Source organism: Oncorhynchus tshawytscha, linkage group LG30 (assembly GCF_018296145.1).
Source record: "Oncorhynchus tshawytscha isolate Ot180627B linkage group LG30, Otsh_v2.0, whole genome shotgun sequence".
Classification (NCBI taxonomy): Eukaryota; Metazoa; Chordata; class Actinopteri; order Salmoniformes; family Salmonidae; genus Oncorhynchus; species Oncorhynchus tshawytscha.
Window position 1 is genome coordinate 13735545 of NC_056458.1, and position 13540 is coordinate 13749084.

General features: G+C 37.9%; 1 protein-coding gene across 13 annotated transcripts in view; it reads left to right on the forward strand.

Annotated features, from left to right (window-relative positions):
- LOC112250268 (RNA-binding protein Musashi homolog 2) overlaps window positions 1-8313 on the forward strand; it is a 332528-nt gene extending 324215 nt beyond the window's left edge. For 6 of the 13 annotated variants that reach the window (XM_042309136.1, XM_042309141.1, XM_042309140.1 and 3 more), the window contains one exon: window positions 3031-8313. In XM_042309136.1, the coding sequence (XP_042165070.1) occupies window positions 3031-3075 (45 nt within the window). In that variant the 3' untranslated portion in view covers window positions 3076-8313. Of the gene's footprint in view, window positions 1-1843; window positions 1915-3030 lie in introns of all 13 variants that reach the window. The other 7 variants (XM_042309137.1, XM_042309142.1, XM_024420267.2 and 4 more) reach the window with 3 other exon arrangements.
- The last annotated feature ends 5227 nt before the right edge of the window (window positions 8314-13540 follow it).

Here is a 13540-nt window from a genome sequence, read left to right on the forward strand (position 1 = left end):
TTCAGTTGTACTAAATTCCGTTCAAACTAATCCACTTTAAAATGACTCAATGAATCGAACAGAGTGCAATGAACCAGTGAATCGCCGTGGTAGCCTTCTCACCTCCAGTGCACATGCAGATTATGCCTCTATCCACAACATTAAGAAGGGAAATGACTCAGAACTAAAATGCACCTTTTAATTATTTTCTGTGTTACATGCAGCCAAAGTAATCACATGGTGGAACTTGACATGTTACAACCTAACGGATGACTTCAGTCACTTTGACTTGCCACAAGATCTCCCAGTTTGGTGTCATAGCACTGACTTAAGAGACGTCAGACGATGATGTCAATGCCAGAACAGTTACTGTCTTATACCATGGTGTTGTCGGATACATTTATTATTGGCTTGAATGGCATTCTGGAGCGTGCATTATTTCCCTATAACGCACATTATATTTGCACGGTAGAATTGAACGGCTATCGTTCATTCTTACATGTTACATTTGAGCTGCTTTTTTAAAGCAGAAGTCGAATTGAAAACATTATTGATATTGTTGAATTCGATTTTCATAATGAAATGCTAGGACTGATGGTTTGGTTAGCAAGTCTGTTTGGTTACCTCAGCAACTACTTCAGCTATCTAGTAAAATCTCTAGCTACTTCAGTGGATGTTGAACGCATTTCTATCGACAAAATGTGTTAAATTATAGCCATAGTGTGAAATGGATAATCAACTCGGGGCTCTACGCGTCGGTCAGTTCCACGTCGTTCATTATTTTCGATCGATTTGATTATCCCTTACATAAACAATAATGGACTGGGCTCAAGTCCCCTTTGGCCCTTGGATTTGAATTGAACAAGATGACAAAGAAAACTAATGGCAATTAAACATTTTAGATCTTTTTTTAGCATGTTTCATTGAAGCGTTTCTATAAATCGATTTGTCCTTAGTTTGTTAGACACAATAGACAGATGAGGAGCTAGATAACCGGCTCAGTTTAAAATAAAATATAAATAGGCTTTTTGTTCTTTCTGCCCTCTAAGAATGCTGTGTCAGTTTCCCAGTTCACTTATAGGTTACAGACAATGTGGGTGATTGGCATTATGCACAATAACATACAGTAGATCACACTGGGGAGAGCGTGCAGAACAGGCTGATCATCATAAGAGATTTTGTATGACAATGCTAAGTAGCTTTTGCATGAATGAATGAATATTGTTCATGTTGGCATGAATGAGTATATATATGTATGTAAAAAGTGTAATATTTATGTTCCTCACAGGTCCTTAGGCCCTTGTGCAGTAGTTGGCTAGGCTGGCAACTATGTGTTGAGGGATTGTTGTTTAAATCTTCTCTTCAAAACAAATTGTGCTTCAATTTGCCTCTAGTCGCACTCTTCTCAAACTTTCCTTCTGTTTTGTCTCTATTGTGCTAATGATTCATTCAATATGTCATCATTCAATCATCCGTGTAGCTTTTTACTCAATTCTAGCTCTCTTCCATCTGATCATTAGAATCAACTGAATCATTTAGAAGATGTGAACATTCTGTCACCATGTGTAATTGACCTCCAGTAGTTGTGTGGTTTTGAAGATCAGTGAATAACAGTGTAAACACTCTCACTGAGTAAGAAAGAGCACACTGGAATCTGTAAAATGCTACAAGGGACAGGTTCTTACCCCTAAGATAATTAAAAACCCATGAGATGTATGATGATTATCTATTGCTCTAGTGATCGAAATGATGAACAGGAACAGAGAATACCCATTCATGCTAGCAGAACAAAATGGATACAATGTACTCACTCTTTTTTCCCCTGAAATGCATACTGACAAAGGTACTGACTGTACACTTTTAGGGCCCGTTGATTGCGACAGCTTTTACAAATGGATACCATTGAACAGGTGGTTGGTTGCCATCTCATTGGAGGTATTATATTCCATTTATATTGTTCAGCAGTCTTTACCCATCTGTTTCTTTAGATTTACCTCATTACTTTGTTACATCAACTGCAATTTCACCTTTCCTTTCTTCTGTAAAAATGCATATAGGAAACCTATATTTCACATCATCATCCTACAAACTCGTACAGATACAGAAACAAGCTTTTTGAATTAAGTCTAAAATGCTAAATGTGTGCGCAAATGGCAAATTAACAACATTGCATGTTTTTACAATACATAATGAAGCTTTTGTTGTGGAACTTGTCCTCCCTGATTTACTGTATATCTTTCACTAATCCTATAGGCCGACATCAATAGAATACCAATAATGATATTCTTGGTTAAATTGACTGTGTACTGCTGCTTTCTCTGGTTTGCATTCATGGCAAAAGATTGGGTTTATTCTCCTGTCGTTTAAAGTCAAGTCAATGTGTCAAGTAAAGCCCATGACATGTCAGCGTCTGTGTAATGCCTATTGTCTCTGGTTGACGTTGTTGGTCAGGGACTCATCTGAAGATAATAGCCAATGTTCCAGTTATTAATATAATTAAACGCAGCAGGGTGGCAGATAGCCTAGCGGTTAAGAGCGTTGGGTCAGTAACTGAATGGATGCTGGTTCGAATCCCTGAGCCAACTAGGTGAAAAATCTGTTGATTTGCCCTTGAGCAATGCACTTAACCCTAGTTGTTCTGGATCAGAGCATCTGCTAAATGACAACAAGAATGTAAACACACTAAATTAACCTTTGTTAACTCTGATGGTGTATGAGGCAAGAGAAAGCAACAGTATTAGATGCAGTTGATGTCAACTGGAATTCTGGGAGAATGAGTTCCTCCTCATAGCTGTGCTTGTGATCACTCCACTATAGTAGAATGCATTTGTAGTCTCCTGTGGTTGTGTGTAAGTCTGTTTTTCATTGCTATTACACCTTATGATGATGTTCCTCATTGTCTTACACACATTGTATAGTAGCAAACAATGTTATAAGATTATTGTATTGTTTTGTTAGTATGCTAGGTTATGGTGAAGTTTATGTGGTCATGTTTGGTGCTATTTAAAATGTACATGTTCATAATTGTTTCACTGGATCTATGTTCCTCAGCAGAGTCTATCTGGTGGTCCAGGGAAGACAGGCCGAAGCTTCTAATTTGCTCTGAGTATAGGTGATGCCATCCAACTTCAAGCACTACAGCATCACCCAGGAGAAATGAGAGGTGGAACCACAACAACAACAACAACAACAACAACAACAACAACAACAAAAAAGTTCAAATCATCTCAGAAAAAAATTAACTGCTGTATCATAATCCAAACCCGTAACCTGACAACCTGGTTTGGTATGTTTCATGTTGATTTCATTCACTTTTTTTCCTTTCTTTTATTAGTTCTTTGATTAGCTTCAGAGAGAGGTATTTTAGTTATTTTAGTTTCGCCTTATTTGGGATTTTGTCTTCTAGTGTACTCATGTAAATGGTTTTGTCTTCTAGTGTACTCATGTAAATGGTTTTGCTTCTCTCTTTGGGGGTCATAGTTGAATGTTCGCAAGTCATGCCTACACCTTTGGTACCAATCATTTAAACAAAACGGATCAGAGCTTCAGGTGTCTTTTTGCACACAAAATAAATCCAAAGTGGGAAGGTTTGGAAAAAAAAACATCCATTTAATTTCAAATGACATATTCGAGAGTGTAACTAACTAATGCATTTTAGTAGCTGTTTTTTTTTTGTTTTTTTGTGATGTCTCATTGTTAACCATAATGACCTATTTTTTGGGCAATACAAAGAGGACTCCAATATTTTTATGGTCCTTTTTTATAAATGTTGTTTTTGTTGTTTAGAAAAAAACATGTATACTATAAACAATTTCATATAAATACATTGTGAATTCAAGATTTAAGAAAAAGAAATGTAACTGTAAATATTATTCCAATCGTGCATAACCAACTTGATGAGAGGATAGAATATTTTTGTGATGGTGTGTCAAAGAAATGTTCTAGCGTGTGAATAGAAAAAAAGCTCTAAACAAATACTATTATCCTTTACTGCTCGGAGACAGTGACTACCCCAGTGTCGGAGAGAACACTGATGGCTTGCCCTGGAAATAATCAAGCTGAATAACTTTACAAGTGTCATACCAGCATATTTACAAAAGGTGAGTTCAGTGCACAGTTCAGTTCAGTTTTAAGGTGAGTTCAGTTTTAAAGGAACAAAAAGATCATTGGTATCTTTTGTCTAACCAACTGTTATTTAGAAATCAATATTATTTCAAAAAGAGTGATCATTTCATCCAAAGCACACTGTATTTAGTGTTGAAGAATAGAACTCGAGCCTAAGCATTTTACAGTGCTCTACGCATCCTGACACTTTTATACTCCGGAGAGAAAAACTCAACTTGTTTGTAGTTTGTTGTTGTTTGTTTCCTCCTGCTTGTTCCTGTTAAGTTTGGGACGCAGTATCTGGACTCTGTGGTAGAGTCCGTGTATAACACTTGTTCTCTCCATCAGTTCTCTTTTCAAATGAATTAGGAAGGCAAATATTTTGATACCATACCTCAATCCTGTGAGTTATACCTTGGAATTGTTGACAGGTTTAATTTATTTTAGTGGCAAATAGATTAAAACATTGAATGGAAAAAAATGATAAATCATTGCACTGTGAGCAGTAAAGAAAGAACAGGCCATTTCCTATTTGCACATGTATATGTTGGCTATTTAAAATGGTTGTGTCTGGGTTGAAGTATGAAGGAATATTGGACGTTGCTCCTCTCTAGAATAGGCACACACAGGGGTGAATAAACAGATTGACAGATCGCAATTAACTGATTAATTACTACCAATGTATTGTGGTCATGTCTTTGGATTTCATTTTATGGTGTACGTCAACTTCTAATCTAAAATATTGAGATCCGGCCAGAAGACACTGAATAAATGATTCATCCTGTTAATCATAGCTTGATGCGCAGATTTCTTATGCAGTACATGTGTAGGGACAGGTTTTGCTCGAATATAGAGAGACATTTAATGACATGCTTTAAAGTGCAGTAAGAGTTGTAAACATGATGATGGAATGAGTGGTGTCTATTCTGATGATGTACTTTTCCTGCTGCAAATGTATTTGATATTTCATTTCACCTGATGTTTCATTTCATTAGCTCTTTTGTTCAGAACAACCAGGTGAAGGAAAATACTGGATGCTTTTGAACGATGTGGAGATAAACAAGTAATAATTTAAATGAGAAAACAGAAGAGAACCGGTGTAATCTTCAAATGTAAAAGAAAAAAAGAAATACAAAAAAAAAAAGATGCTTCTTCACTGATTTCAATTTTGAGTCAGGGGGTTTTATTGATATTGTGGTTACTATTAATAATTGTAATATTATATTAAAATGTACTGTGCATCCATCGATTTCTCTCTTTCCATTCCCTGTCACCACATACAATATTTTGTTGATCATCCATGCATATCAAGTGTGTACAAAAAAAAAAAAACACAATGAACTTGTAACAGAGTGCTGTCTTTGATACCAGTGTAGTGGTCTATGCTCTTCTTTGTTGTTCTCTCTTTCTCTGCCTCCTTCCTCTGTCACATTCTACCCCACCCACCACCCCCCTCTCTCTTACTCTCCTCTATCTCCTTGTAATTAGTTGTAGGTGTAATGTGATAGTACTTGTAGTTATTAGTGGATTTAGGACCAGTAAGGATAGAACTTGCTCTTATTATCAAAGGTTTGACATACATTTGCAGGCAATTATTTGAATAGCAGTTCCATGCCATGTTTCATATGTCTTTTTCCTTTTCTGTTGTGTTTTACCGATCTCACATGGTTTCAACTAACCAAAGCTCTCACAGAAGACCTATAGAGAAACAAATTGCTGTAAGATAAAAATTTTAAACAAGGCATTATTTGGATATTCTCCACCCTTGAATGTTTTAAAAGGGGTGTGCCATACTACCTTAAATGCTAACGCTAGATATGCAAAACATTTTTTTGTATTACTTTCTAAGGGACACAAGCTATAATTATGAAAAAGATTTTATGTGCGGAAAAAAACCATATATATTTTTTAAAGTTAACATATTAATGATGATGATGATAACAATAATAATACCACTACTAAACTGTAATATCTTTTAATCTTTGTACACTTTGAAAATATCCCAGATGTCTATAAGGCTCTGCTATTTTTAGATACCACTTGGTTTTTTAAGTGTCTCTGCCTTTTCTTTCACTCCAAAAACATCAATTTTGTGAATACTTTTTTTAGTCCCTGGAAATCAGCGCTTTATTCTAATCAAAGACAGGCTTGTATATGTTCTCTGTTAATGTTGCTCTCACAGATCTAGACAGCTATGCTTACTACTTCACAACGGTTGCAAAGAATTTTAGGTCATCTAACTTCTAGAGGGGATCATTTGATACTTGGAGCAAAGATTACACAGACTGAATCGTCCTAATGATCGTTTCTTAACTAGTTCACCTGTTGTTGAATGTCTTCATACAGTAGTTCAGGTGGTTAGTAAAACTGTAATGTGTATAGCAAGGGGGAGGACAATGTCAAGTTTAATGAAGATCATTTACAGGTGGGGAAGTGCATCTAAGCTTAGATATTCATGTATTTTCTCACTTATAATAATAAGCAGCCCTTCTAGATAGATATTTTGGCCTTGGAGCCTTTTGTCAAGGATTTAGTTTATTGTAGGACAGAGAAAGTCAAATATTGTAGATGAATTCAATAAGACTATTATAGGAGTTGATAATAAAGTAAATATTGGATGAATTCATAGATTTACTGTCCATAACATGTTCACAAAGAAATTAAATGTGTGTGGCAGGATGAAAATCAACAGTCCAGGTCCTACATACAGATCTGTAGCAGTTTTTTTAATATATATTTTATATATTTAACTAGGCAAGTCAGTTAAGAACTAATTCTTATTCACAATGACAGCCTACACCAGCCAACGCTGGGCCAATTATGCGCCGCCCTATGAGACTCCAAATCACAGCTGGTTGTGATACAGCCTGGAATTGAACCAAGGTGTCTGTAGTGACACCTCAAGCACTGAGATGCAGTGCCTTAGACCGCTGCGCCACTCGGGAGCAGTTGTATTTAATAGATATTCTATACAGTACTCATGATAACATTGCAATGCCTTGAGGTACTTATTCTATAGTTATCTCCTCCTCTGATTAAAGTAAAGGCTGGTTATCCCATTAAGAAGCTCATTTCCTTTTGATCTGTGTTCAAATATTATTTTGATTTGATCCCGTAGCTTGGACTTTAAGGTAGCATGGCTCTGTTGCTGTCATTTTCTTTGTCATTGACAGCAGTTTACAGCTGATGAATGTTACACATCTTAGTAGAATAGAAATTCCATTGAAGTAAAAAAAAATGTTGGTTTTAAGAAAAAAAATTGGAAAGGACAAAAATGACCTGGAAGGTGTTGATAATTGGAGTACTACCGTATCCATTTAAACTTGAATTTTGAGGCAAGTGCTAGGCAATGGCCAATCATTTCATCCCATCATCCATGAATCACCCGTGTTCATTAGTTTGTGTACATACAGTACATACATGTTCTGTTATGTGTACATGTGTCTGACCTGTATATCCTTCATGTGAACATGTGTGACTAGATGAGAATAGTGGGCCTTCTGTATTCTAGACACAGCAAAACCCTGTCTCACATGGGTCTGTATAACATAGTAGCCAACACTGTTTTCATCACTCGCTGTCAAAACAGTCAACGTTATGGTAAGCTAGTGTGCTCTTTTGGCATTGCATTGTCTTCAAAATTTTAACTGGATCTTCTTCAGTGGTCTGGCATAGGTAATACATTAAGGATGACTGTAGCAATGAGTGAGCCATCCTCTAGTTTCTTTCGGATAGTCTTAACGTGTGTGGATCGGAGTGCACGGCTGCTACTCCAATCTGTAGTAACGTATGAGGAAAAGTGGGCAGTCTATGACTGCACAGCATAATGAGGCTATTGTCCTTCCACTTAATATCCAGTGTTTTCCAGAGTGGAGGAGCAGCCTTCCACTGAGCTCCCCACTGATTTGCTGTCTGCTCCTGATTTGCCTTTCCTAACACTTGCCCATTTTTTGACGTTAACAGACTTTTTACGGCGAGAGACTGACAGAACTGACTGACGTCTGAAAGCATCTTTCAGGTCTTCTTGTATGGCTTGCTCAAGCCCTGTTGTAAAATAAACTCAAATGGATGGGGGTCTCTCACATCTCAGATGTGGAAAGTATAATTTTATATTTGTATTTTCAAATAATAATAATGATGAACAAAAAAAATTGTGAAAGGTTTCCATCCTCTGTGGTCCAGAAATCGATGTGTCTGTCTGGAAAATAAAATAAAATAAAATGAACTGTTTTATTCCCTGTTTCTTTGCTTAACTGTTGTAATAAGATTGTATTATTCATCCTATAAAATGTTGACGGTCTCAATATTGCCAGTAAATGCAACATTTAAGGTATTATGAGCACCGAATGGTACTATCATATACAGCGCCTTCAGAAAGTCGTCGCACCCTTTGACTTTTTCCACATATTGTTGTGTTACAGCCGGAATTTAAAATGGATTCCATTTAGATTTGTTTACACTGGCCTACACACAATACCCCATCATGTCAAAGTGGAATTATGTTTTTTTATATTTAGAATTTTAGAAATGTATTCAAAATTAAAAGCTGAAATGTCTTCATTCAATAAGTATTCAGCCCCTTTCTTATGACAAACCTAAATAAGTTCAGGAGTAAACATTTGCTTAACAAGTCACATAATAAGTTGCACTCCGTGTGCGATAATAGTCTTTCAAAAATTATGTTAAACACTATCTCATCCCTCTACCCCACTCATACAATTATCTGTAAGGTCCCTCAGTCGAGCAGTGAATTTCAAACAGATTCAACCACAAAGACCAGGGAGTTTTTCCAATACCTTGCAAAGAAGGGCACCTATTGGTAGATAAAAAATAAATAAAGCAGACATTAAACATCCCTTTGAGCATGGTGAAGTCATTCATTACTTGGATGGTGTATCAATACACCCAGTCACTACAAAGATACAGGCGTCCTTCCTAAATCAGTTTCCGGGAAAGGAAGTGGAGACGAGTCACTCAATAGCCATCCCACACACACACTGTAATGAAGGTAAACTTTTTAATAAGGTATTTCAATAAATAAAGTAATACTGCAAAAAATGTGGCAAAGCAATTAACTTTTGTCCTGAATACTAAGTGTTATTTTGGGGGCGAATCCAATACAACACATTTCTGAGTACCACTCTCCATATTTTCAAGCATAGTGGTGGCTACATCATGTTATGGGTATGCTTGTAATCGTTAAAGGACTGGGGAGTTTTCAGAATAAAAAGAAAACTGAATGCACAGGCAAAATCCTAGAGGACCTTCTTCAAACTACTTGAAAATCTATATCAAGACCTGAAAATGGTTGTCTCGCGATGACCAACAAGAAATTTGACAGAGCTTAAGAAATTTTGAAAAGAATAATGGGTAAATGTTGCACAATCCAGGTTCAGAAAGCTTTTTGAGATTTACCCAGACAATCTCACAGCTGTAATCGCTGCCAAAGTTTATTCTACGAAGTATTGACTCAAGGGTGTGAGGATATTTCTGTATTTCATAAATTTGCAAACATCTCTGTTTTCACTTTGTCATTATCCCTTTTGAATATGTCAATAGGTATGAATACATCTGAAGGCACCGTATATACATTTTGCCTAGCTTTGTACAAAATCAGGCAAAACTATTTTATCCACACTATTTTGCTACTATTTTAGAAAGAAAAAAAAACAATACAATACTTATGTCCATGGATATCAATCTATGGATATCAACTTCTTTCTCCCATGTTATTAAAGCTGACCTGTGGTCTCTTGAACTCTGATTCCCTTAAACCCACAGTATCAAGTCCCTCTAGTTGCGATCTCAGTCCGTCCAGTCCGTCTAACCCATGTACCTAATTCTGCAGGCCTGGGTCTGAGGTAGCTTCTCTCTCTGTGATGGTGTTTAGTTTTATTAATCATACTAACCACATTTTATTACAGGTGCCCCCAGGTTCACTGTCTGCTTATTAAAATATTCAAAGGTGTTTAATTTCATTTTTTGCACAGGCCAAGGGGAAAACATTTGTCTTAGCCAGTAATTATATCACCCCACCACACCTAACACAGAGATCTCTCCTGAAGATCAAGCCAGGGCTCTTAATAGAAGCTTTACTTGAGGTGAGGTGAAAACAGCCCATTTGGTGAAAGCGCAACGATGATGGATAGTGTGCTGTGGAGCTTATTCAGCATATATTTAATATCTTGCATATTGCAGCTTTATTGTTTTCAAAGGCACCTCGCTCATGAGGTCGGATAGTTTGGTGTTTTTTGTGCAATGCAAAATCACTTCTGTCTCACTATGACTCTCAATATGTTTATGGATATATGTTTACATTCAACTTCGAGTTCAGCCAGAGATGCACTTCTGTCTCACTATGACTCTCAATATGTTTATGGACCACATTCAACTTCGAGTTCAGCCAGAGATGCACTTCTGTCTCACTATGACTCTCAATATGTTTATGGACCACATTCAACTTCGAGTTCAGCCAGAGATGCACTTCTGTCTCACTATGACTCTCAATATGTTTATGGACCACATTCAACTTCGAGTTCAGCCAGAGATGCACTTCTGTCTCACTATGACTCTCAATATGTTTATGGACCACATTCAACTTCGAGTTCAGCCAGAGATGCACTTCTGTCTCACTATGACTCTCAATATGTTTATGGACCACATTCAACTTCGAGTTCAGCCAGAGATGCGGTCAAATGGAAAGCCTGTTTCTTTGAGTACAGTACAATAAAATGAGGAGCAAAGAAAATAGATTGAGTACATTCCCGGATGCTTAAAGAGACTGACAGTTGTTTTGCAGCCTCGCAGGGGAGACGAGTCACTCAGTAGCCATCCCACACACACACACTGTAATGAAGGTAAACTTTTGAATACGATTGTCAAAACCTAATCAGTTATGTTTTACCTGAGATGGAGAATTGCAAACGTGTGTCATCAGCAGAACTGCTTCCTTTTGTTCTCCTTCCATTTGAAACGGTGTGTCATCTTAATGAGGATTAGAGAAATCAGGGTTATTATGAATGTGATGAAGTCAGTACTGCCTCATTCCCCTCCCTCCTCATTACCTTACTGATGCAGACTCTTTTTACTGGTCCTACATTGCATAACTACTATGGAAAGGACATTGCCCTCGCTGGACAATGGTAAGACTCCACTGGCCAGTCCATAGAGGAATGTCCATAACACTGACCAGCCTTATCTCAACAGTTTATATTTATGTAATGACCTGCAATAGTTCACCTACACACAGGTACTCTGTTGCTATTAGTCTGACAATTAATTTGACTGTGAAGGATAGACATTTTGGAACAGGGAAGGGAAGAACAAGCTAATCACTGCAGGAAAACAGCACTGCACGGCAAGCGTACCGGAGCGCCAAGTCCAAGAGTCTCCTAAATATCTTCTACCCCCAAGCCATAAGACTCCTGAACAGCTAATCAAAAGGCTACCCCCCGAACACTGCTGCTACTCTGTTATTATCTATGCATAGTCACTTTAATAACTCTACCGACATGTACAAATTACCTCAATGCCGGTGCCCCCGCACTTGTATCCCCTGTATATAGCCCCGCTATTGTTATTTACTGCTGCTCTTTAATAATTTGTTATTCTTATCTCTTACTTTGTTTTAGGTATTTTCTTAAAACTGCATTGTTGGTTAAGGGCTTGTAAGTAAGCATTTCATTGTAAGGTCTAAACTTGTTACAAATAAAAAATGATTTGGTTTGATTTAAAAAATAAATGTAATGTCAGGTAGCCCATTATGGAAAGTTTTTGTATTGAGAAAAGCAATTTCTGTCTATTTAAAGTTAAATACATCTTGATCAACAGAGAAGAATTCTGCTTTATATGAAATACCATAATCAATTTGCTGTGTTTGTCATTTAGTAGTCTTGTGAAGCCAGCCATTGTAGTTCCTGTTACAATACCAATAACTAGCCTACTGATTTAACTGCACTTGTTATGTCTAGGGGTCTTAGGCCTAGCTACATGGTCTGTAACCTGATTTGATGTGTGCATAAATGTGAGAAGTAAGAGTATGCGGCCAGGTGTTGAATGCATGCACCCGAGAGACAGCAACCTTAGCTTAGGTCCAGGGCTAGCTCAGTCATATCTCACATGGTCAGTCAGTCCGAGCAGATTAGTATTCGTTCAAAGTGGTGACCCAAAATAAGTATATACAAAAATAAAACTACAAAGAGGAATGGCTAAACTAAACTAACACAAAACACTGGCGGGCCACAATGCCTCTGGTCACAGAATGACAATCATCCTGATTGTTCACACCTGTCGACTTATCCATGCTTCCATGCATAGCACAGCCCTTGACCCAGTTGGTGCTGCCACCTGGGGATGGAGTGTGGAACTGTATCCTGGTACTGTGTTGCCTAACTGTTTGCTACTGCTAACACTAAACTACCCCCATATCATAACACTTCCCCCAACAAGAAACCTTACAGTCACCAATATATATTTTCCAGCAATATCTAACATGTCATACTTTTTAATTTTCTGTAAAACTCCCTTAAGTGAAGAGACCCATATCTGAAGTATAAACACTAGAGTTGCAGCTATGAAACCTGCCTACCGATACCCTAAACTCTGAGATAAAGCCATTCTAGAAAACCAGAAGCCAGACAAAACAAATCCATCAAATTCATTATTAGGCACTCAGACAATTTGCTCCTACCAAAAGTCTCTAAAAAGATTGAACCCTCTGCTTCTAAACTGGGAGCCCAATTCCATTCACTCAGCCCATGGTTACAAGCAACAAACTCCATCTGATATGAAGGTAATGACGAGAGACTTGGAGCAACCACCACCATGGACAAGTGAACATCGACCACAACTTCAGCCAACTCACTAGGAACACGATCCCTGTTCCCAAACGCCTGTTTTCTCCGGTCCTGAGCACCCACTGGAAGGGAACCGCTAGCCATATACTCCTCATTTTCCTCCACCTTAACTGTCGTCCGCTCCCCAACAACAGGAAGTGACAAAACCGGTGGATCTGTCTTTTCCACCAAACTCACTTCTTCAAGCTCCTGATTCTCATCACAAAACACAGCCGTGTCACCCCGCAAATGCCAGATCGTAGCTCCCAGCGAATCCTCACTAACCTCACAACATGACCCAAAGCCCATAGCTCAGTTAAATCAACACCTGACAGACAAACATCCTCTTGGTCAGCCTGCGGAGGAACCACATCCCCTCCTCCTTTGGAAAATAATGTGTCACCTAAATTGACCTCATCCTTAATCTGCAGAGCGTAGGCATACACTTCACATGCTCTACATGAACAAAAGATTGTGGACACCTACCCGTCGAACACCTCATTCCAAAATCATGGGCATTAATATGGAGTTGGTCCCCCCTTTGCTGCTATAACAGTCTCCACTCTTCTGGGAAGGCTTTCGACTAGATGTTGGAACATTGCTGCAGGGACTTGCTTCCATTC